The sequence below is a fragment of the Bombus pascuorum genome, chromosome 11 (genome assembly GCF_905332965.1).
Source record: "Bombus pascuorum chromosome 11, iyBomPasc1.1, whole genome shotgun sequence".
NCBI lineage: Eukaryota > Metazoa > Arthropoda > Insecta > Hymenoptera > Apidae > Bombus > Bombus pascuorum.
The window spans coordinates 7,448,816-7,475,291 of NC_083498.1; the positions used below are offsets into that span (position 1 = coordinate 7,448,816).

Below are 26,476 nucleotides of genomic sequence, written 5' to 3' on the forward strand. Positions count from 1 at the left end.
CTGTCTATAAACCATTATAACGTCGTTTCACAGTGAGTAAAGCCTGGTTGTGAATTACAATCAATGAACGATGTTAAGAAAATAATTTAAAATGTTCTACAATGTAACAAAACAACGAGACAAACCCTTTCAATTATTTCTTATTATAATTTATTCGTTCGTAATCCAGAATATAACTATCCATATAAAATGATCTTGATGAATTTATATTCATAAAGACAAGTTAGGGAGACATTTCTTTATGTAGATAAATTGCAGATCAGCTTAATCTATTTATCAATAATATGATTTTCTTATTACTATACATAATTAATAATTATAATTTGTATTTGGAGCTATACTAGAAATAAATTTGTATATAGAACTATACTATCAACCCTCAAACCAAGAAGACACTCAATACAAGAAGACCCAAGTCAACTTCACCAAATATTATTTCTAATTTAGAAAAAAAAACATTACTATTTGATATACTATCATCTTATATTTTTGAAAACCCCAGAACTCTTGTAATAATAGATTTTTAAAAATTCCCATCAACTATTACTCTTAATCTATTCAATAAAAAATTCTACCTCACCAATTATCATTTGCAAGAAAAGAAGTAATATTATTTTACTCGCTATTATGTTTAATTCGCGAAAAATATTTCTACCTATTTCTACCTTAACAATTACCATTTTTGATTTTCAAAAAAAAAAAAGGAATATGAAGCATACTACTCCACGTTTAGTACTAGCACTTGAAATTTTCGCCACGACACAGCATCACGTTATACCAATCTTCTGAACATGAGAAAAAAAAAAGAGCGTGTATAAATAAGAGAGCCATTAACTATCCAGCACACCCCATGAAAAGCAGCTTTTAACTCAACGCAAGATCCGCCAATCCGCTGCGGAATGCGTTAAAGCTCCTTTCCGTCGCGTAATCCTGTCACTGTTTCCACCAGTGAGTTTGTCGTATCATAGTTCTCGTTGTGTAACGGCCTTCCGTTGCATATAAGACAACACACTCGCCTATTCCTCCACAAAACCACTCGCGATAGTATCGTGTTGTCGCGAACAACATTCGCCTCTGGTTACCACAATCCAACCAGCTTCTCTTCAGTCAACCGAAACGCCATAACCAGACCCACGTACACACACGTTACTCTACACATCTTTCTCGGTATCCCATACACCTTCCCATAAAAACCAGCATACACTTATAACCTTCGTTGCTGGTGAACTTAAAAAGAAGCGTTGTACATTACATTAAAACGATAATATTTCGAGTTATATTATATGTAACATTGTTTCAATAATAGTAGGAGATTATTTAAGATGAGTGATCTTTGCGATCACTTCTTTCTGTGTGAAGGCGATATGTAATGGTGCTAGTGTGTCTTTCGATGGGTTTTCACAATCTATCGAGCTTTAAATTAATTGGAATTGTTGATAGAGTTTGTGGTTACGTTAGGTTCGAGTATTTTATGGGTTGTTGGTTAGTATACATACAGTGGATAATTCGTGAGTGAATCGATGGATGCCTGTGGATCTATTTATTATAGTGATTCAGCGGGATGATTTTCTACGATACGGTTAGAGTGAGTATACGTATGCCTTGAAATGAGATTTAATTTGATGGATAAATGATAAATGATAACCGTATTGTCAGAGTGTTCTTTTCTTCGTTCTAGAATCTAAACGTATAAAGATTTAATTAGTGATCGTTAATTAAACTCTTTGCAGTCCGAAACTTTTTAAGACCAAGGATTTTTGTTGAAAAGGTGTGGGATGTTTGTACATTTATTTACACGATAGTCTCCTTCTTTCTTTTCTATTTTTTATCGCTGAAAGTAACGCAGGAAATAATTTTCACGTTATCAGCGTGGTGCTAGTAGCGTCGGTTAACACTCAAAGGGTTAGGTCCTTTGATTAACCAATGCAGGGGCATGTTAAACTGTTCACACATTCACTTACTCCATCCAGTACATAATCCATTTAATCCTTTCCTTTAGAACGCGATTCTCCATAAATAAATCAGACGCGATGAACACAATTTTCTAAAATAACGCACCGCTTAAAAAAGATTGGTTTCGGAAATGTACCAAATATCGAAGCGGATTTTACTCTTCCATCTCTTTCTATAGAATCTATTATCTTATCAATGCAAGGTAAACAGAAGTAGTAGCGAACGGAAGAAAATATTTATTAATGAGAGATGCTACCAAGGTCTATCAATTTATTGCTTACAATTAGAAATTATACACGCATGCTCGATACACTTTTAGAGCCGATTCTCTTACGAAAACAAGTTGTTTTATTTAAATACATTCTATTCTTCATTTTCAATTAATTTTTTTTTATATTGCACTTCGCAGACCACTGTATATTTTACTTCAGTTTATTTTAATTTAGGAGCCTGCTTTTTTGATAAGATGCGAATGTTTAATGTTGGAGTGACTAATAGACCACTGAGTCTGGATATTTGTATCTGTTCTTTTCCTGTGAAAGTAATAGCTGGACTTTACTTTATGTATGTTCTTCTGAATTTATGTAAGGAACATCTAACAATAAGTACGATTGTACAAACTTATATAAGTATAAACAATAGCTAGTTGACTCGATATGACGACACACAAGCTGGACTTGTGTTTTATGTAATCGAATCTGACCTATAGGCACTTTAATGAGACGCTGTTAGTGGAAAGGTTCATTACTTGTAACGATGATCCTTGAATAACCACAAGCTCATCACTCTAAGAAACTATATATATCTTCTTGCTCGTCGATTTTCTCGCGTTCCATACCCTCCGATTCCCTGTAATTTCGAATAATTACGATTGATCATTTCGAACACGCCAGCGATATCCATTTTCTAAACACGAAAATCGCATTGGAAGTTGAATGAACGTTACATCGATTTCGTTTCTATCCCTTCGTTCGTTCGGTTTTTGCTAGTTTCCTGGATTTTCCTAACTACGCTCGGGATTTCAAATTTTCGATTCGTGGCTTCCAATTCGAGACGGTTATCTGAAAACGTTGGTGGTAATTTTGGTAAATTAATTTTCTTAGGAAAGAAAAGGAGAATGTTAAATCTATTAAGTAGCTTCCATCTATTGAGGAAAACTTCTGGAAAACATTTTCATTGCAATGGATTTTATTCGTTTAATTTTATTAATATTTAGATTTTTTCTTTTAACAAACAGTGAAAATGAGCAAAGCAACGCATTGATAATTGAAAAAATTCCTAAAGAAGAATATAAACATAAATTATATAAACATGATTGGGATTGATCTATTTTTCCAGATGACACGCAGTCTGGGATATCCAACGTTGCAGTCGAGTATACTAAAAGATTTGTGTCTGACTTGGAAGAACATTTCATATACGGTTGAGAGGAAGGTCAATGGCGGTAGTCTTCGAGCGATTTTCGGTCTACAGCACACTGAATTCATACGACTGCTCAATGGAGGTATAATTTCTACTAAAAATATCAAGGAAATAATTTGAATATATATAATCCGCAACTATATTCTCTGGTGCTTTTATAATCCAAAAATTATTAATTCTCTGATTTATTTCTAGTCAGTGGTATAGTTAATTCAGGAATGTTGATGGCGATTATGGGACCAAGGTAATCATCGTGAAATTTCTTGTAACCCTGGAATACTAAATAAATTACAAATTATTAATTTACATAAAAACACTGATATATGGCGAATATAAGATATACAGATAACTATAGACATACTCATAGGACATTCAATTCTCGTCACAAGTTCCGCAGATCATTTCCAAATAGAAATATCATTTACATTTGCGCTTCATTTTCGATTTCTCCTTCGTCTTTATCCATCTTTTTAACTTCACCACTTGTGTACTTATTGTGTACTTGTATACTTATTTTTATTTTCATTTCTCATTTCATTGCTCTAACAGTGTATCTATGTATGATATATTAGGTTGAGTCACAATTTGTTCATGTTTATTTAACAAAGTGTAAAAAGATCTATCTAATCAAAAAATAACTCTACAGATACGAACGTATCTTCATTCACATAGGCGTATTTGTATAACATTTTTGTATAAACGATTGATATAATGATTTGTATAACATTTTTCCAAATCCATAATAAATTATTAATATTATTTCGTTATTCGTTACGATTAATATTTAGATACTTATACAGGGTGTACCGTAACATGTGAGACCTATTTCAGTCGTGGACAGACAGAAAAATAATGGAAAAAGTTCACTCGAACATGTGCTACATCTGACCTTGTGCCAAAGTTACCTCAAGGTTTCAACTTAGCTTCAATCTTCACAGAAGGTTATAGCTACGATTCTCGGTCTGTATGTAAGTTTGTTGTTGTTGTATCAAAGAATTTCGCAATCTTTCAAAAATTCTAGGTGTATGTCAAGCAATACAAACCGAGGGTAACACCTTCTGTGAAGATAAACACTTCATTATTCTAATTATTAAAACACGAAGATGGCTATAAATTTGAAATTAGAGAATTAGACAGAACACATGTTCACATGAACTTCTTTCATCGTTTTTGTGCCCCCTGTCAACTGCTGAAATGGATACCATACATTACGATACACCCTGTATATTGAAGATTGCTAGCTCTAGTGTTAACGCACTCATCTGAATCTTTATCCAACCTATGCAACCCAATAAAACGTCCAGCCCCATAAAAAAGTTGTTTACTATCCTCTTAACTGTGTGATAATCAGTAAACTTTACGGATCATTAAATTTTTAATCAGCTCGTTGTTAGCAGCATATCTTCACATGTAAAATTTACGGATTACAGATGTTGCTGCCGTTAAACTTGGCGTATTAAGATTTTAACGTTCGTTTCTACCCTCTTTATCCCCAGCTTGAGGAACAGTTTACTGATGCGTTTAATATTACAGTCTGCACCGTGAAGAGGAAGACAGAGACGGAAATAAAATTGGATGTTCAGAGCATGGCTGACGAAAATTACGAGTGCTTAGTATTCCGGGGTTAATTGTTCCCAACGCGAGGATGGAACGTTCTCCCTCACTGAAAAGAACTTGTCGTTTTTGCAGCGGCGCTGGGAAAACTACATTGCTCGCGACGATCAGCCGCCGTGTGAAAGGTTCATAAGTTTATCTTCCTCCATTTTTCACGATTTAATCCGCCGCGGTCAGAATGAAACGGTATTGTTAATGGTAGAACTACCAACGAATGAAATTTGTGCCAAAAAAGATCGAAATGAAAGGTATCTATGTGAAAAAATACGGCTAAAGTTTCAAATCATGTTCTTTGGGATGCTTATATGTATGTTATACTTATAACGAGTCTTCTGTTAATTTTCATTATTATTTAATTTGAGGTGGCCTGATAATTAACGATACCAATAGTGATTTGCTTTATTTTAATAGATTTTTGACAAAATAATTTATTAAGGTAATAGAAGAATCTAATCTGATTAGATGTTTTCTAAAAACAAAATATATTTCTAGTGTTACCTTAATAGTTAAATTTTGATATTGTTTTATATTTTGCATAATTCGATTTCTAATTTTATCAGGGAAACCTAATCAATTTTTTATATATTACAATAAATATATTAGTAAAATCTATAATATAATATTACAGAGTTTCTAAACCTTCGTTGCAGAAAATTTCTTCCCTTTTCTTTGAAACTATAGTTTAAATATATTTTTGCCGATATAGATAGAAATAAAAAGAGAAATATTCTCTGCCCTTTTACTATTTTTGAAATCAAAACGAGCAGATCTCTGACCAGTGTGCATTTTTAATTGATAGGAGAAGCGACAGGTGACGTTCTGTTAAATGGCAAGCCTATCGATACCGATCAGATGATAAGGACATCTGGATTCGTTCCACAAATGGACCTGGCCATCGAATCACTGACAATCCTAGAGCACATGGAATTCATGGTTCGTTCAATTACATTGCTCTAATTTACTTCAATCTTTCTATATTCAATCACGTCTCTATTTCCCCCTAAAAATGTCTAAAATTTAGAGTTTTACGATGTTTCTTATTATCTATATTAATAAGTAACATTTTTCAAAGTTTTGGTACTTTGGTACCACAAGAACAAGACTTTGGTACTTTGGAATTAAACGATTATGGACTTACAGAATTACAGAACCATAAAACTATGGAATTATAGAATTAGAAAAACATTTTTCCTAATATAACTTAATAACAAATAAATATCGGTCCACCAGATAAAAATATAAATTTATTTTTTAATAATCTACATATGCAAACGCAAAATAGATTTTTTCATTAGTTTCCCGAATTCTTATTCCTTAAATTATATCCATCTTCCTCGCTACAAGAAATTTATCAAAGTACCAAGAAACGAAATGAAAAATGGTGGATATATTATAACTATCATAACGTCGTTGAAAGCATTTGTTTGATATATATTTTATCGTCGATGATAGATATCATGAATCGTTCTTGATTAATCATACTCGTTTCAATGGACGGCGGCAATCGATCTCTACTAACACCGATCGAATAATGGTTACCCAGTAGCTAGTAGAAGTTTATGGTGCAGTTCACGGTACAGTGAGCAGAATAATCGCTCGATAAACTCGCGTCGATTGGCAGTTAGCGGTTTTAAATAATTGCCTTTTATTCGCCATCAGTTTGTCAAGCTCGTAATCGAGATCGATAAACCGACTGGTATCAGTACAGATTATCTGTCTTATGTAACGAGAAGGAGTTATGTGTTTCGATAGATCAATTCTGAAATCGAATGAAACATAATGGAACAGTGATTTCTTTGTGAAACACCTGCTTTTATCCTTTGTCCGATGTTTAATTGAAAATATGTATTGGGGATGGCTTATCATCGGTTGATACGAAATTGTAATCTAAGCCTTTCAGAGCTGATTTCTTCAAAATCTATAAGAACGGTTATTTTTTGTTAATTATTACTTAGAAAAAATATTATTTAATATGTAACACAAAATTGTGCGTGTAGACTGCACACGTTTATGTAATTTCATATTTTTAACTTTCCAATTTTCAAGTTTACAATTTTCCATTTATGTTTCTTGTCCCTTTCGTGATGCTTATAATTCGTATTTGTACTATGACATTCATGGTTTTTATTTTTTACATCTTTCACGATATTTATGACTTTTATTATCGTATTGTAATTTTCACGATTTTTATGTTTCCTATGGTTTTCATAATTTGCATGTTTCTCTATTCTCTGATTTGCATGACTTTTATCTTTATTATGACTTGCGTGATTTTTATGATTCTTATTCTATTAATTTTACTTTAACTTCCGCGATCTCCATATTATTCATAATCTTCGTAATGATTTCCATGTCCATCATAATTTATAATCTCGCCCCAATAATACGACGCTGAGTTTCAAGCATCCAATCTGAAATCTGTTAAAAATCAATCTCGTATCTTTCATCAAAGAACTACTCTTCAAAGGCTTATTTCGCGTTTAAGCGAAACCGAATCTCATTTCAAACTTTCGCTGAAAACGCTTTTCCAATGCGCATCTGACCGTCGACGTCGTGTAATTCGCTTAAACGTCGAATGATTGGGTTCCACAGCCATTAAAACTTGGCGATTGTTCTTGATTTGATCAAGGCGTGCATGAAAATGGACAGGAGGCTGAGGGCCAACGTCAGAAGGCAACGCATAATGGTGCTGCTTGGTGAACTTGGACTAGGAAAATGTATCACCACGAAATTATCTGCCCTTTCTGGCGGAGAGAGGAAACGCGTCACTCTAGCTGTTCAAGTAAGATCTTTAAACATTTTTCTTAAATAAAAACATATATAGACAAATGAATTTTTCAAGCTTTTCAACTATTTTTGATAATTCATGTTTTAATTACACATGTTTTCGGTCATTGACTTGGTTGAAATTTTAAATACCGATAGATTTTGTCGTTCTATTTATAAAAATATATATCTTATGAGATATTATAACAATGATAATATTTATTTATTTTGACCCGTAATTTCTTTCATATGAGATACACATAGAGTAGAAAATCTTTCTAGTTGCTCACCGAACCGAGCATTCTCTTCTGCGACGAGCCAACTACAGGGTTGGATAGTTATGGGGCGATGACTGTGGTGAAGACGTTGAGGGACGTCGCGGCCAGCGGAAGGATAGTCATATGCACGTTGCATCAACCTGCTTCCGGTTTGTTAGACATCTTCCATGAAGTTCTGCTACTTTCCAGCGGCAGGGTCGCTTTTCAAGGTTCTTCTACCGACGCTATGAAATTCTTCGATAGGTTTGATTATTTATTTATTTATTTAGATACCGCCTCAACGCTTCGTTTCATTTTTAATCAAATTTTGAGATAAATAAGGAATTATTTGTAATTCTATTTTATATTATTATTCACATTATCTATAGTATTTATAGGATCAGTATCAATATGTGGAACTATTTATTATTAATATCATAAGGTTTATTTCAATTAAAATTGTGTATTCTTTAAAAAATTCAAGGATAACTTCACTCGACTTAAGATCAATTTAAAGTTGATTTAAATCAGAGTTATTGGCTCATAATTTCTGATGGAAATTTTGGTATTTTGAACAGTATTTCATTTTCATTTCATATAAAATTTATGGTCATTCTAACATTTCGATGATACGATTTGAATAATTTGTGAATGTTACGAACGGTATCATAAAATGTCAAATAGCTACTTTTAGAGATGGCTTTTGCTTTGAAAATTTTATATATTGGCAGACATTAAAGCTGAGTAAAAGGATTTTTACGTCAAATATACTTAAGTATCTGGACCTTTTAAAAGAAATTGGTATCCAGCTATTTTTGAATAACGTGACTCGTTTAGAAACGTACGTGTTTTCTTTGCGCGTAGCAAACAGTGATCGTTCACATAATGTTTTTACACAAGATTTGCAAATTTAGATTCATGTGTACAAGGTTCCAAAGAATTCAAACTTCTTACCATTCAATCAATACATAGTTCACACGCTATTTCACAAAAATGGAACGCAACTTTCAGCTTGGACCTACGTTGTCCTCCAACTTTCAACAGCGCCGAGTTCTTCGTTTCTCAACTATCCATCGTCCGTGGCAAGGAAGCTGAAAGTTATAGAAAGGTACTGTAAACAAAATCTTTCGAAGAATCTTCAACGACGTGAATGATTTAGACAAACATGATACTTGGCAAAAAATTAAATGTTATAGCGTAGTGTATTTCAATCTTTGTGGCTCTCAGGGCGAAATATATATTAAGTGTATCAAATATATAAAATTTTGTCAACGTGTTAACAAAATAAAAAAAAGAACAAAGAAAAGAAAAACGGAAACAAAACTTTCTGGACAAACTCGATGATCCTGCATAGGTAAATTGGATCTGCGATCAGTACGAGAAATCGAAACACAACCAGAAGGTGTCGAAACTGATCGACTACTCCTGCTTTATGGATTCCAGTGAGCTACCAGCAATATTCTCACAGATCTCCTTGTCTCCGAAAGATTTCAAAAAAGCACATACACTGACACAGCTTCGCTGGCTCACGTGGCGAACTTACGTCGATTATAAGAGGAACTCAGCCTCTCTTCTCTTGCGATTCACAACGTACATGGTGAGACATTGGACTTTGTCCTACAACAAGCTTTTCCTTTGACCACGATAAGCTGTCTGATCCCCTTTCGCCTTGTTTCTCCGCCTTTGTGCTTTAATCGTTCCCGTATCGTAGCTACACGGTCATTGTTTCATATGTTTCAGAGTTTCAGATGGTAGTGGATTAAATCCCAAGTTGTCGGGAAATTTGAAGGGAAAAGTTGCGAGATAAGGTAGTTCGAAGTCAGATAGTTAGAGACGAACATTGCATTCACACAATGCTTCACGTATACATAATTTTTCTCTTTTTTCCTTTCAGTTAATTTATATTATCTCTGGTTTCTTCTTTTTTCCAATCAATTTATATTATCGAATTTCGATTTTCGATACTAGGTTTATGAAAAGGAATTCGAAGAAATTTGATTTTACATTTTGTTTCTTTTACCGAGATCCTGTAATTTTATAATGTTCGATCAAGATAGATTATTGTGATTCCTTAAATCCTATTTTCAATTAAATCTTTTCACAATTATTATATCTCAATGAATATATGCACAATTTTACTAAGTTGAAATTTAGAATACCTTCTAGTCCATATAATTTAGCATCCTCCTAGGTAAATTAAATTGTCTTAATTTTCTTTGAAACCTCCCTCATTTCTAATAAATTTTTGTACTCGATATTCCACAACTTTCTCTTTTTATGCCTTCTTTTTTCGAAATTCCAATTTTTCCCGAAGACATCCGATAATTTTATATAGCTTAACTGTACTAACACCATGTAAATATTTTCTCCTTGCGACTCATATAGCTTCTTACTGTTAGATTGTGAAATCGTTTGGGTACTTTTTAATTCGTCTCCTCAGGATAGGCTGGCTGTGTAGATTATTTGCTAAAGTAATTGGATGGTTAGATAGCGTCTTTTTGTATCTCTTAACATGGTTTGCGATTACTTTCGAAACTGGTTCTATCTCCAGGTCTTTTCTGAGCTCTTAATTTCTAACGTACCATGGAGCATTGACTATTGTCCGTAAAGTGGTTGATTGTAATGCTTCGATCTTCTTGATACGACTGTTAACTGCTATCCTCTAGAGCTCAATCCTATAAGTTCAGATTGGTCTCACGATTATTGTACTTTGTAGATTAGAAGTTTGTTTCCCGCATTTATAGGTTTGAATTGCAATATACTTCCTGCTAGGTATCCCATGTTTCTTCTTTTGTTTCCAATTTGTTCTACTTCTTGCCGAGTGTGATGCTTCCAAACGAGTCTGCTACCCAAGCGCATTCCTGAGTTCCTAACTGTATCGGTTTTATTGTTCGGTGATATTGCACGGGCTGTCTGTTTCCTACGAGTGAAAGTTATGTGCTTGCATTTCTCCTCGTTCACTATAATTTGTTACACTACTCGAGTCACGATTCCAGTGTAATTAGCTTTTTTTCTTGTCATAGTTACTATAACTTTCGATTTCCTACACTGAACCAGAGTCTCGCCTGATACCTTACAATTTAGCATCGATTACTAGCCTTCAAATATTCCCAAAAAAAGCAGAATTTACTATCCTTTCTGGTATTTTTAAAATGTAATATTCTCAAATTATATAAATTGCCATAAACTCTACTCTAATCAATGTTCTTGTCAACTCCACTGTGTCTCTGTCTCGATTCTTCTCCAATCAATCATCCGCTTTCCATTCGGTTTCCCGATTTTCCCGAATTTCATCGAACTCCAAACAATCCAGAAATCGACAAACGCACGTTTAAAGTTTATAGGATTGCTGATAGCGTTGCCCTATATGAACATCACGGGACAAACGTTGAACCAGAGTGGCATACAGAATATGCAAGGTCTCCTCTACTTGGTGGTCGTCGAAACTGTATTCACGTTCAATTATGCTGTTTTCTATACATTCCCGCGAGAACTGCCGCTTCTACTGCGTGACATCGCCAGTGGACTATACGACCCGACGCCGTATTACATAAGCAAGGTTATCGTCCTGGTGAGATAAATTGATTATTAATAAGTCCTTTACCAGTACCTAAGATTGTATCTAATCTTATTACAATCTCTGTATAGAATATTAATAGATGTGACTCGGCGAAAGGACATTTTTCCTAACAACGAAATACATACAGATGAAATTTAATGAAATGATATTTAGAGGATTTTGTTACAGACATTGAAACTTTTGTGTCCACGTACTTTTGCGTTATAATTATTCTAATTGGAAAACTTTTGATAAAGGTATTCTTATTAATTAAAAAATTAGAAGTGACCAAAAATTGAAAATACATTTAAATTAATGATTATGTTAATTAGTAACATTAACATCAAGATATTTATTGAATTATTGGATTAGTAAAAAACGTTTTTATTTTGTTTCATTGTCGTTGGAAATTTTTCTGGTCCAAGGAAAGTAAGGTTTCGAAATGATCGCACTCTGGCTATTATTTAATTGTATACTGGTTTTTATGCTTTCGAGATATTACATTTCTGGATGAATAGCAGCGAAATCCAATCTCCATTTTCAATGTGCGGATATAGTGGATTCCGTGGAAATTTTCAGATACCCGGGGCGATAATACAGCCATTGCTGTACGCGGCTTTCATATTCGCAATCACAGGGCTGAAGGGTGGACTTTTAGGATTCGTTTACTTTGCGCTGCCTGTAGTTGTCTGCGCCGTTTCAGCCTCCGCTCTTGGTGAGGATCTTCCCAGTAGAAAAGATAAAACAGAAGAAAACAAAAATTCTCAGCTATTATAAGAATACTATATATTTTTTCTTACTAAAGCAATATAACTGAAATTGTTGTAAGTCCCAGAGACACAGACAGACAAAGAGAAAATTATTAATTATATTTATTATATAATTGAAAGTAGATCGCTGATTTTTATACATTTTTTTTTTTTACAAATTGCATACGGTACATAAAAATATATAAAATGCTCAGAATGGGATACTCTGTATAATTTTTACCAGATGGAACAAATTTCTATGTTCCATTCCCTTATCGTTATTTCTTAGCTTTTGTTCACAAATATATGAAATTACATAAAAATTAACATTCTACGTAGACATATGGTAAAGGTAATCTTTGATTCACTGTTGTTTTATAAATTAACTAAAGAACAGTAAAATGTCTGTAGCGTTAAAGAATTGCAGAAGTTATTCACGAGAGTATCGCATTTTTATTAAATTATCTCAATTTATTGGCTTCTCCGAGCGTGCAAAGGTGGATATTTTGAGTAGAAACACACAATAACGGTCTGATTTCTCGACAGGTTTATTTCTATCGGCGTCGTTCCAATCGGTAAACACAGCCTCCCTATTTTCTGTGCCGTTGGACTTCCTTGGCCTGATGTTCTGCGGAATTTATTTGCATCTCGGGTGAGGAGAACGATTACAAGCTTCAATTAAATTTAACGTATTCATGGTCGAATGCTCATTCGCGACTACAAAATTAAATTCCACATTCCACAACACGCAGTTTAAAATAGCTTGTTTCTAAGTTCCTATAATATTTGAAAAACACACTCACGGCGATAAAGAATATATATAGATATAAACTTAATTAAAACGAGCGTGTATAGGTTCGATACGTTCCCTTATGAATATTTTTCAGCTATCTGGCGCCTGGTATCGCGTGGCTGAAATATCTATCCCAGTTCTATTATGGCTTAGAGGCGGTTTCCTTGACGCAATGGCCTCTAATCGATCACATAAGTACGTAATTACCTGTTGAACTTGATCACATTTGTCTTCATATTTTATTCCATTACATGCATCGTTATACGCTCTAAGGAAATTAAACAGGAGGAAAGTGTTTCATTATTTTAAATTGCCTTTCACAAATTGTTTCTTTCATGCGAGAAAATACTTGAAATAAAAGTTGTTAGGTTTTTAATTTTCTTAATCTTCGATCCAAGTTTGAAGTCCTTTCAAACTTTTTTCAATCTTTAATCGGATTGTAAATTCTTCTTTATTTTCTTTTCTTTTTTTTTTTTTAAAGAAAAGTATAATAAAACATCCAACTCTGCGATTGGTATAACAAGTACAAATATTATACAAATATTGTTTAATATTACTCAGCATTAATTACAAGATATAATTAAAAATTGCGAAATAAAATTGCGGAACATAAATGAAATCAGAAAACGTTCTTCCACGCTTTTTACATAAGAACCTTTCATGTCAAAGACTGTTCGCCGGATCCGGAAGAGCCGTGTGTCTCCAGCGGACGAGAGGTTTTGGAGAAGTACGGCTACTTACCAAATCATTACACCATGGATATAATCGGCCTCTTGGTCATTTTTGGGATTTGCCATTTCGCTGGTTTTCTGGTGATCAGACACAGAAGTCGCAAGGAACCTGTCTATTAAATCAATTTCCAGATGTTAATTAAGTTAATCTCTAATTTCATTCATTTTCCCAATCCATTTTACAACTTTTCTTTCTAAAAAAAAGATTTAAAAAAAAGAAAATCAATGCACAAACGTTTCGTCACTACCGTTGTTTTCCAATTTGTAAACTTAAATACTTTGTTATCTCGGATCGATCGACGTAATCACCTCTGATCTCATTAAATTAACAATTCACAGATTCTCGATATTAACGCTAATTAGAATACAAGGAATACAGAAATAATATTAAGTTATACGAGTAACTTTAAATAAGTTGATATGTATTATATGCTCGTCATAAATTATTTTATGTAAACGAATGGTGGGATTGTTATTCAAAAAAGTTTTCTAATTTTCCTCCTCCTTTGTAGACCAAAGTATCCAAGAATATTCATTGCGATTGTTAAGGATAGAAGACCACTGAAATCCCAGATGAGATTAGTCTTCTCGAATCCATATTCCGATAGCACTTGTTCTCCATTTTGTAGACAAGGAAAGTCACTGGATGCTAGACATTCTAAAAAAAAGTTGGTCGAATTGAATTAATAATTAATTATATTTAAATCGTTGTAAGGTAAATTACATATATTTATAACTTTTTTCCGAATCGAAATTTCAATCGATTTATCCGAAAGTCATTAGCTTTCGAAATAAATTATTAGATTTCCGATCTCTCGAAGGAAAATTCAGTCGCATAATAATTTTGACTTTACTACATTCATCGGAGAAACTTTATTAACTCGTCTAAGGTTCGTTCAATTAATATCTTACGTTTATTCCTTTATTCAGAGTTTATTTAATTAATATACTGGAATTATTTGTAAGAATTCTAACATCCATTAATTTTACGATTAAATACTTTTATTTTGTGAAACTGAAATTTATATTCATCCAAAATGTAAAAAAAAAAGACAGAAAAAAAGTAGAACTGATACTGGAGTTCGATTAAGGTTTTTACTGAACCATGTGAAAAACTGAAATAAATTTTCATCAGATCGATATCTCTAGCTTCAGGTACGTCCTTCCAAGAAAATTTCCAAAACTGATCTTCTACGTTTGCGAATGATTTTCCGACGGGTACTCGAGAGATCGCCAGAAGTTGGTGCAATCTATTTAAGAAATCATTGTGCTCACCAATGTCTTCTATTCGTGACCAGTAAATTATGGAAAGAGCTTCGTTCAGGTAAAAGAATATCGAGAAATATTTAAAACACGTCAGATACTTTGGCAGCGACCTGAAACCGTCAAAGACGTATTACTTTTATAGCCTGCTGACCCGTGAGGAAAATACAGCTCATTTCCGATCTGCTTCTAAAATCTTTATGGTCTAGATAAATTCGAACATTGCACTCGAACAGATTTTAGATCTTTGAATAACGTTTCTCCAATATGCTTTAAATAAGAAAGCTAAATAAAAGATATAAATCTTATATACAAAATTTGAGCGTCGTTCTCCCTTTGTTCTATTTAATTTTGAGAAATTATATTCTCAAAGATTAAAAAAGTGTATTTTCGTTTAAGAAGTGTGTGTTTTATTTTCTTTCATTTCTGTGTCAGTTTATTCTCAATATATTGTGTCTTTTATTTTTTTTAATTCTTGAAGGCAATATTGACAATGTCTGAGTGATATTTCTCTCGTCTCATTCAATTTTAAGCATACCAGCCATTAATTGCAAGCAATTTCTTTATTTTCTATGTCTTTTCATTTCTTTTCATATTTTCTATTGTGCTTCTTATTCCTTTTAATTTTCATTGTCACACCGATAAAAATTGAGCGGTATTTTCTTCGTTTCAGTCAAAGTTTGAGCATTACAAGCGTAAATTTCAATTTTTCCTTTCTTCCTTTTTTTTTTTTTTTTAATCTTAGACTTTAAATACTATATACCCCCGATTAACTGAAGTTATAACTACCTAATTAAATAATTTCAACAAATAAATACCAAATATAGTTTCAGTGTCGTTTACGAAGCTTTTAACGGTAAAGCTATAATTTATATTTATTTAAAACATATAATACCTGAGATTGTAGAACATCCCAGCAGTTAATAAGAAGAGCATGTCTATAGGTACCATGATTGATGTAATAACATCGACATTCTCGATCCAAATGGAAAATACTAGACCGTACGCTATACTACAAATCGCAGCCACTGATGTGGTCAAGCAGTAAAATAAAAAATTGGACAAATCGATTTGAGCGATCAGGATGAAGTATATAACTGTTGTGAAGAGTATGGCCTTCAGGACTGCTTTTGGTATCTGAAAAATATTTTTTTCTTTGTTAGTGATTCAGTTGTAAAATGTTCTTAATTGATAACAATAGAACAGAAACAATTTCCATTTTTTAGAGAATAAAGTTAAGTGTTGGTAATTTTAGCTAAATTGAATTTTAAAATGCTGAAACTGACTGAAATGATTCTGCGACATTCCATATTTGTTCTTCTCATAAAAACTTCATAACTCTATAAGATTTACATTTGTACGAATATAATTAGAAAAGTAGAATTTGGATAAAAGCTTCTCTCAAGTATTAAATATTTTAAAGAGTATTATTCCTAACATATCACGTGCATTTTTGTATCTTGAAATTTCTCACAAATGTACGAAAATATGCAATCTAATTATAACTATTATAAGACAGTGTGATGCCAGTTTTCATGTGACAATGTTCCACGTTTACCATTATAAAGAGTTGACTATATTTCTTCGAATCACAGAAACGTACCAGGACGAAGGAAAATAATTTTTGTAACATAATTAATTATGCAGCCAAAGGCAGGATACTGGTTTAAGGCTTGATATACGCGAGTAAATAAAAATTCTCAAAATCTTGACGTTCGCGATCAGAAAAACATTTTAAGGTACGTTACAAGTTAGTTGTTTTAACATTATGCGATCTTAGATCTGGTTAGAAAAGTTGAAAGCAAAATCATACTGTTACCAGACCGCAGAATGTAGCGATGTAATAGGGGCCACTGCCATAAACGCCGTCCTCGCGAAGATAAATCAAAAGCTGGCTAGGAAATTCGTAAATCACGGAGTAGGCGACCGTGAACGAAATTTCAGAACTCATCATGTACAACGCGCCTCTCGCGTTCTGCACACCCACCTGCGTGTGCGAATTAATCCCCGTGTAAAAAGTGGCCACCGCCGCCATGGAGAGCTGCGATTAATTTCAATTACAATCATTTTCCTTTCTTCGTAAAACTCGATAGAATTGTTAGTTATTCAGAATAACGAACAAAAGTAAACACATTAATTTCTTATCTAGAACTCTTGAGACATTTCACAAAATGGCAAATTTTACGCTTCTTCTTTTAAAGGATGTTTTCATGTTCTAAAATTGTACTACAGCACTAACAAAGGGCAAATTCGTGTCATAAAGGAATATTTTCTTTGTACAGACAGTTTCACAATATCTTGCAAACTTTCCAAATTTTCTCAATTTCTAAATTTCTTTCGCGCTTCACAAAAATTCTTATCAACGAATGATTTCTACCCCAAATTTCCTATTAGTTCCCTTCGTTCAAAACTTGAGTTAATGTTTACTAATGTTCAAATCGATTGAAATAACTCACGAAATAAGAAAGCCACGAAATCCATCCTTGAAAGATCTTCCTGCGACTTTGAACCCATATCCTCCACGTCAACCAACAAAACTGTATCGCGCATCCAGGTTTTCTAAAAATTATTTCTATTGCAACAGAAGGATCTCTTCGTACATTTCAATAAACCTTCTTTCTCCTTTTTTTCTATTTTCCTTTCGAAAATATTTTTTATTACCTCTGCGGTTCGATCTCCAGGTCTTTGCTGTTGGTGATTTTGGGAATCCTCGAGAGAGGAGATCGCGAGAATGCCCGACATATCTTATCGATAAGTTCTCCGGCTTCAGTGTCCTCGCGATTCGGATTTGTCGTGGACGTTTCGGTTTTTCGCCGAGATAAGAGTTTTACGTAGTACTCGGACTCGTCGAAACCAACTGGACATTCGTAACCTAAACTGTGGTTGTTCCACATTTATAATTGTATTATTTCAGACGAATTTTAATCGATTTTTCAAATAATATTTCGGAGAAATTTTTATTTAATTTTATATAACATTATTTGAGATTTATTTGATTTTATTGAAATTAGAAGCTAACAATGTTTCTGGAAATTTCAATTAGAATTGGTATTTTCAATTTAATTATTTATTTAAAGTATTCGTAGCCTAGACTGTGTTTCTTTAGCATTTAGAATTTTATTAAGCCTGCAGTCAAATTTTACTCGAAATTTCACACAATATACAGACTTTTTTTTTGATATTATGCAGTTTCATTTAAACGTTATTTGATTCTATTGGAATTTATACAGAATTTAATAATGTTTCAAGTGATTTCAGTCAGAATTGAACAGCTTCGTTTAATTAATTAGTTATTTGAAGCAACTTTGACTTTAATAGTGTTTATTTAATAATCCTGTGGTTAGAGGAAGATTTATCTTTTGTCTTCAAAGATTGTTGGTATTAATTTAATTTCTGTTCCTTTTTGAAATAGAAAATATCATGGATAATAAAAAATATCAGACGTTAATTAGTTACCCGAGGAAAAACTGTGTAGCGTTTTCCAAAGTCCCAAAGTAACCTGTTTTCCCATCAGACAGCAATAACACATGAGAAAAAAGATTGTATACGTCCATTCCTGGTTGATGAATAGTACAAAAGACTATAGATTCGTGACTTATAGTCGTCAATGCCTCTACCACCTGCTTTGCAGAGAATATGTCCAAACCTAGGATTTAATTATTACGTATAATTACGGAAATTTTCATTAAATTTTTTACATTAAAACATTGAAAATTAATACGAGGAGAAATCCAAAAGTAAAAAAGAGAAAGAAATAAAACGTAGAAAAGTAGAAAAATAGGAGAAAGCAGTTTTAAATCCACGTTAAATAAAACACTATAAAATTCCACGTTCCAAATATACTAACAAAAAAAGAAAAAAAGAAGAAAAATAAAAAAATTTGGCATTGATAATTAAGAATTAAAAATTTTCAATTATATTCCAATAATATTCAATCACTTGAAAATATCATAATCATCCATAACGCTACTCTATTCCACGAACCCTCAAATCGATATCTTCTGTAACTTTCTCTTACCAGTAGTCGGCTCGTCAAGGAAAAGTATCTTTGGCCTGGTAATCAATTCACCAGCCAAGGAAAGTCGTTTCCTCTGTCCACCAGACAAATTGGATATCAACACGTCTTTACAATCGATCAGGCCCATCTCCGTCGACAATTTCATTGACAAAAATTTCCTTTGTACACTGTTGACGTTCATCTTCAACGCGTACTGAATAAACCAACTGATTTATCGTGAATTATCTTCAATATGAATAACGATGAGCGCATTTAAGTAAGATGATGAAAATTAATATTTATTCATTTATTATTAAATGTTGAATATTATTTGTAATGTAATAAATTTAATATGTAATAAATGATAATATAGGCTATGTAATAATTAAATTCGCAATATAATTATCTATAATATTAATTATATAATACAGACTAATATTTATTTATTTCTCGTAATTTTAGTTGAGTATCATTAATTAACAAAGTAAAGCAACTAATCACCGAGAATAGTAAATATTCTTCCACGGTGAGAGACGTTGGTAGAGCATTGAATTGAGGCAGATAACTGGATATCTTCGACATGATCATTTGTGAAACGATTTGCCCATTTATTGACACCGATCCAGCCGTCGGTTCAATTTTCCCAGCTAGAGCCGCTAAAAGCGTTGTTTTTCCAGCGCCACTGGAAAAGAATGATCGTTGTGATCATTTTTAAATTTAGTGGTTCGTGTTGATCATTTCATTTGTAATTGTACAGTTTCTTCTCTTATGAAGATAAACCAATTTAATATTTTGAAGACGTTCTAACACTTACTAGAATATACAATATAAAAATGTAAGTTCTTTCTTGTAAATTTCTTCTGCTCTTATCGATTAATTTCGTATCGATTAAAAAGTAAAAAAAAATTAAATAATTATTTATAATCAACAGTTCTACGCTTAAGAGTTCACGATTCCTCCTCTAAATTTCATTACATCGAGTACTTTGTTCTTCCTATATTTATTTCTATAGGAACTTTTCTATACCTTGGTCCCATTATAGCAATCAGATTCCCCGTCACAGCATAACCAGACACTATAATCCACACAGATTTCTGTTATTTCACATTCGATAAAAAAAGTTCTTTAAATAATCCACGAATCAATTAAAAAAATAGAAATTTCTATGAATAGGAAAATAATAAACAAATGGAACATTTTCTTTCAATGTCACCTCCTTTCAAGATGGACAAATTTTCTACGTAAGGTCTTCTTCGAAACTTTTTCCATACAATCTTCAAGAAATCTCTCTCCTGAGGGACGCTCACTGTCAAATTATCCCAAACAATTGTATCTGCAACATTTTTCAATTCTTCTAACATTATCAGGTTGGATAGGTCGCGGGAAATCTGTATACTACGAAGACACGTAACAACTGTAATCAATTTCATGAACTGGTTCGCTTCTTCGTGATGCTTATCATCGTTATCTAACCTGTTCCATGACGAAAATATCTCTTCAATAAATTCAGGATAATGATATCTTCGCATACGTAGAAGGTAGAAGGCAAACTAATTAAGAGATTAAATTTCAGACTGCAATACATACAATGTGTCTCTTTATTTTACGCTTCTTTTTCTGCTGCTCTATTGCTACTGTCAGGATTTTCCATTGGTAATAAACGTTTCAGTGGGTGACAGTGATAACGAGATTCCAGTAAATAGAAAACAACGAAACGAAAATTAGTCACAGTTAAAGATTGTCTGTGTTTTATGAATTTATATGTAATAATATCATGATATAATGTGATAATTCTAATAATTTTCAGTGGTACTTAAATAATACAATTTAAAAACTATTTAAACATGTAGATTCTTCCAAATCTAATTTCACAGTGTTCTATAAACGACAAACTGGAATAGAGAACAGAATACTAAATAAATAATAAAACACTAAAGAGTAAAATAAAAAATGGAACAAGTACAGAACACTAATTAAATAATGGAATAATAAAACACTAAAATATAAAGTGAAAAATAGCATGAGTTTGAGGTAGGAAAGAGGTATTAAAAAATTATTAAACAAATCCCCTGTCCGTTTGGAAAATGGAAGAAAATTTTCGGACAAAGAACAATGGCAATAAATTATTTCATTTTAAGTTACCGCGTTCTTTACGCAATAATCTGATCTTTTTAAGAATATTCTATTTAATTTTCGAGAAACAGAGTCTACGAAACATCAAATTAAAAAGCACTCGGACAATGAACAGTTAAAGAAGAACGCCAGCTCGCGAGTGCCATTTACTCAACAACGTTTGCACGGTACGATGACTATGAAATCGCGAATGAATGACCAAGGAGCAGAGGAGTTTCATCATGAAGAATTGTTTTCTAGTGGCAATCAATCCTGAACAAACTTGAATCTCTTTTTACCATATTTCTTACGATGATTTTTCTGAGAAACGATACAAGAATTCTTTTTGCTATTTGTCATCTATCAGATTTGATGGTACATGGATTTGTAGTCTCACTGATGATGGAATTGATGCGCCTGTTCGTAGTAAGAACAAGATACCAATATGCATAATTTATATCGATTTTATATCCTGATGATGGAAATTAATTTATACACGAGTGACATAGATTTTTCAATCGGATTTTCATGGAGAAGAAACCTAAGAAGATGATGATTTAACGAAGATTATATAAATTCGAGGACTGCGAAGTGATTGGATACTGGTTAATTGTAGTAGTGGACAGCTTAATAGGCGCGTTAGCATCACAGAAAGTGAGAGTACATTCTACGTAACGTTATGATAGTAGGATCGTCTAAGGACACCTGTGTCCTGCATTACGTAATATTCATTGTCTAATGCATAGTTGAGCAACTCGAGTGGGACAAGAGTGAAATTATTAAACTATTTGCATTGCATCCAGTTATCTGTCTACAAGTTGAATTTTATTAATTTAGGACAAATATGCGGATGTATATTTTCCAATATTTTCCTATCCTTTTTCATCAGTATATGAATAAACGAAGTACGATCGAAAAAAATTATTTGTCTACAAATTGAATTTAATTAACTGGAGATACATTGAAACAAGGATATATGGATTTATAGTTTTCTGTTAAAATATTTTTTTCTCTCCTTTTTCCTTTTTTCTCTTCGTGTGAATTAGTAAACCAATAATGGTATTTCTCTACAAATACGTGACAGAAATGATGGAAAAATAAAATGCTTTGCAACAGGCCAGTATATTGAATCTCAATCACTTTACTATAAATTATATGTATATATAACATGCTTCTTATACATATAAATACAATCTGTATATAATATATAATACGTATGAACAAAGTATTTTCATCTTAATAAAAAAGGAGAAACGATAAAAGAGACAGGAAAACACGTGGCACCACATCATTTTTCCATAGAAAAACGCAGAAACTCACGACATTTCCTCTGTTAAATACATATATCATGGACATTAACAATTACTCGTATAAAAAACTCTACTTAGGTCGACGTTATTATATAGAAAATGAAACGTTTTCCAAGCAGTCAGGCTTTCAACGTGGAACACAGTTTTAGTTTTCATCGACGGACCAAAATTCGTTGAAGAATCATCAATAATGATTATACTACCCATTCATTAGTATCTGGATACTTAGATTTAGTACATCAATTTTTGCTTGATAATGAAGATACAAATAATGAAATGTAGATCAGTGGAAAATAATGAAATATTTATGAATTTAATGGAGTTGTGAACCAATGGAGATTAGGCAAATCCAAATGATTTAAAACTTGCTAATGGTACGTACACTAGTAAAAACCGATGAAAATTATTACTAATTTTACTGATGAGTACAGTTCTTGGTAAATATTGCAAATGTTGAAATAACAGCAAGCTTCTGTAAATTGACTTTTTATATAATTAACTGCTTATGTTTAAAAACAAAAACAAATAGAAACTTTGGTGCTTCTAATGTTTATATTATATATATTGTATCTTTGAATCTCCATAATATCTTAGTTTCATATTCTATTAATTTAAGACTTTGTTTATTTGACTTGCAGCTTGTAAATGAAATAAAGAATTTTCAAAATGATGGAATATTTTACAAAGATTAGTATCTTGAAATAAATTTGTCGCAGAATATTCTACTTTTGGAAACTAACTTCATTGTAACGTTTTATAATATCATACACAGCGATTACAATAAAGAACTAAACCAATTAAGTTTCTTCTTCATCTTACGATTAAGTCACAATCTATCAAGAGTACATAAATAAATGTCCAGATACTTTTGAGTGGTAATATACGTAAACTAGACTTATCATAGTAAGTGATCGATAGTCGGCTAACGTAGTTTAGCTACCTTTTCAGTTCGATTAGAATAAGTCGCGGCCAGTGTCCATAATGGTCAGTGTTGTCGTCACTCGTTAATTAAAAAAAGCAGGCAACTAGAAGTAAATTTGTTTTCTTAATTCTTAACTTTACATCTAATGATCGACATGTTGTTAATTCGTTGTTTAATTCATGAACGCTGTTAGTCGTCGACGTGAATTGTCACTATGTTCTTTTTTCTTAATATAAAAACCAACAAAAATATAACAATAAAGAGAAAACAGATAGAACTTAAGATTTAGAATTGATATAAAAATCGCTGGAACGTGAGAGTGTTTTATTTCGTTAGGCTTACGTTAGCATAGTCTTCTAAAACCAAGAGGTGGAAACAGAAAACGAATTATGAATATAAAAATTACAGAAGAATAATTGCTGAATAAAAATGAATAAAAATCAGATTTATTAGAAAAATATCTAAAAATGAAATATCTAATAAGTCTAAATTTTACAAATATCCAAATTAGATACCTAACAAATCCAAATTACGTTACAGTCGAATTGTACATTTCAAGTATTCGTTAATCCACCTCTTAAGCATTTATCCATTATGTCGAAATTATTTATTATAGCTGTCCTTATTCGCGTTTCTAAAACTTTCGCATTCAATACTGTACAGCAATAACGAAATATAGAATTAAGGTTGTAAAAACGATCTTTTGGAATGGTAAGAGTCGCAAAGTTCGAGTAGGAGCGTATTCACAGGCTCTTTCAGTGACGGATACATCGTTTATTCGTCGTAGGCTCGCGTTAACAAAAACGTTCTATAAGCGGTGCTGACTTTCGATCAACGATCCCCGCTAAAACGTTCGACTTATTAATAAAAATTCTTCTATCTTCTGTCGAGCTTACAATCGTCAATCGTTCACAATCTTCTTATCATTCTTTCGTTTCTTTCTGATGGAAGCCATAATTATGAAGATTTGGAAGAATGGTGAGCTCAGAATGCCGAGACGAGTCACATTCGCTTAAAAGTTGAAACATTCCAAAGTTTCTTTTTTCACAAATAAAGAGCGATATAAGTGGACTTTAAAATGATTGGAATTGAACAATGAATACTTGAAAAACATGAATACAGAAAACGTTGCAAGTAAAGACGAAGGACGATCATGTTAAAATTGTTTAAAAGCAGATGAAGGAATTCATTGAATTCTGAAATTTGGTTCTTTAGTAGTTGAGTATTTAGCGTAGAACTCAAGGGAAGATGTTAAGTCTATCTTAAACGTTTAATTTGTCAATGTTTAATCAGGTTTTCTAGAAACTTAGTATATAGTGGCAATAATTATGATAGTAGTCAATCCCTAGTGGTATCATTATCAATTTTACTTAATATTCGTCTTATAAATAACACTCTCGATTATCTACTCTTAACTTGTCTTCGATTTCAAGGGAGTTAAAATGAAAAGTGTAGGAAAAAACGCAAGGAAACAGAGTAAATTCATATACATTACAAAAAGAATCGTTCAAATCCCCTGAGAACTACAAAAGAAAATCTATAAAATCATTGTGAATTCTCAACATTTTGATGAAGAATTAGTCAGTCTGACTACGTCTAAGAATTCTAATATTTTAAAAACTTTACTTTCTCCACGCTTCTTCAGCATTCCAAGTTCATCACCCTCTTCGACAAACCCAACCGAACCTTCGACAAATGCGAATCACGTACAGTTGTGATCAAAAGAAAGTTTAAAATTGCACACTCTTAGACTGGAGATTTTTATACAAATTAATATTGTTGAGGATATAATTGAAACAGTGGAATCTCGATGGAAAATTGTTTTATCTAACAAGTGTTATGCGAAGCACTATAGCGTGGATCATATTATGTGCATTCCGTGCAATTTTGCACCTTCCTATAAATTTCCTATAAATGTATAAAAACCCTCAGTCCATAATATACGAGTATTGGTAACTTCGTACTGGATGTTTTTCACCATCTTCGAATATATATATCATCTCTATTCATCGTACTCGTAAAATAGAATTCCGCTTTCTAAAACTCGAATAAAGTCATAATAAAACAGTATCGTTTAAACTTTCTTTTGTCCGTCATTGTATATATATATATATGTATGCATATTTACAAAGATAAAATGGAAGAATTATGCTCGATTTTCATAAATTCTCAATCAGTAACCATCGACGATGTACGAGGAAGCATCGAAATCTTACAAAAGATGACTTTGATCGATGGAATGATCGTTATTATGGTTCGTTTCTCAGGGAGGAAATTGGTTACACGATCGAGACGAGATCCAGCGACGACGGTGATGGTCGACGCGGAGCAAGCAGAACTGCACTCTCGTGTCATGGCACCGATGGTTAAACGGTGATGGCAGGACCACAATAACGGACCGGATGATCCTGCTATCGGTTGGTTACCGATTCGTCAGCAGGAACAGGATTTCTTTGAACTCGTTGGCGTTTGATTCAATGCGAACCGCTCGCCATCTGTCTGATCCTGGGTGCCATTACCTTTCATCATCTGGTCGTTCTGAAGTATCTGCAAGAAGAAACCAAACAGGTTTGTTAACGAAGTTGAATAACAGATTTTCTCTGCGAATTTTCAGCTTATCCCTCGTTTCGTACCACTTTTATAAAAATGGCCATTCGCAGAGACCATTTTCTGACATTCTTTTCCGCGTCTTTTCAAATTATTATCTCCCATATATCGCACCCACTATTATTATTTCAGCTATCTACGAATCAAAGTGATTTATAATTACGTTCTTTGACATTTGTTTAACGTATCTTCGACTCGTTGTCTCCCCCTTTTCGTACCATTTTTATGCGAGTAATTCGCAGACCCAAGTGATTTATGAGTCCACTTTTGGAAATTTTTTAAATTTTACTGACAAACCACTTGTGTCGATCGATGCTTACGTTTTGTATATAAATTTCGACAATTTTCTTTACTTTTTGTTTTGCGAAGTTGAACGATGTGGAAGAAGAATGTCTATTTTCTTTCGAAAGAGATGCGTGCA

The 26,476-nt window shown here is 32.7% G+C and overlaps 3 protein-coding genes across 12 annotated transcripts in view; 1 reads left to right on the top strand and 2 right to left on the bottom strand.

The window, feature by feature from the left end:
- The first annotated feature begins 961 nt into the window (after positions 1–961).
- Positions 962–14,305, top strand: LOC132912169 (protein scarlet-like). 6 transcript variants are annotated; one of them, XM_060969355.1, is made up of 14 exons: positions 962–3,038; positions 3,292–3,457; positions 3,571–3,619; positions 5,065–5,114; positions 5,789–5,922; positions 7,619–7,771; positions 8,038–8,276; positions 9,024–9,120; positions 9,367–9,609; positions 11,350–11,583; positions 12,151–12,286; positions 12,867–12,972; positions 13,208–13,308; positions 13,783–14,305. In XM_060969355.1, the coding sequence occupies exons 2-14, from the start codon at positions 3,292–3,294 to the stop codon at positions 13,962–13,964; spliced, it is 1,890 nt and encodes a 629-aa protein (XP_060825338.1). In that variant the 5' UTR covers positions 962–3,038; the 3' UTR covers positions 13,965–14,305. The 6 variants fall into 6 exon arrangements, with proteins under 6 accessions (XP_060825338.1, XP_060825339.1, XP_060825337.1 ...); XM_060969356.1 differs by having other exon boundaries at positions 962–3,029; XM_060969354.1 differs by having other exon boundaries at positions 962–3,022.
- LOC132912168 (protein brown-like) lies at positions 14,250–20,559 on the bottom strand. Of its 3 annotated transcripts, none has more exons than XM_060969351.1 (11): positions 20,318–20,558; positions 20,131–20,179; positions 19,606–19,786; positions 19,126–19,318; positions 18,564–18,753; positions 17,769–17,984; positions 17,564–17,666; positions 16,927–17,148; positions 16,003–16,244; positions 15,120–15,220; positions 14,250–14,502 (listed from the first exon to the last, which is right to left on the bottom strand). In XM_060969351.1, exons 1-11 carry the CDS (start codon positions 20,532–20,534, stop codon positions 14,321–14,323), a joined length of 1,896 nt encoding a protein of 631 aa, XP_060825334.1. In that variant the 5' UTR covers positions 20,535–20,558; the 3' UTR covers positions 14,250–14,320. The 3 variants fall into 3 exon arrangements, with proteins under 3 accessions (XP_060825334.1, XP_060825333.1, XP_060825335.1); XM_060969350.1 differs by having other exon boundaries at positions 16,921–17,148; XM_060969352.1 differs by lacking the exon at positions 16,927–17,148 and having other exon boundaries at positions 20,318–20,559.
- A 1,778-nt stretch (positions 20,560–22,337) lies between these two features.
- LOC132912164 (ras-related protein Rab-32) overlaps positions 22,338–26,476 on the bottom strand; it is a 57,872-nt gene continuing 53,733 nt past the window's right edge. For all 3 annotated transcript variants that reach the window (XM_060969343.1, XM_060969342.1, XM_060969341.1), the window contains one exon: positions 22,338–25,995. In XM_060969343.1, the coding sequence (XP_060825326.1) occupies positions 25,882–25,995 (114 nt within the window). In that variant the 3' untranslated portion in view covers positions 22,338–25,881. The remainder of the gene's footprint in view (positions 25,996–26,476) is intronic.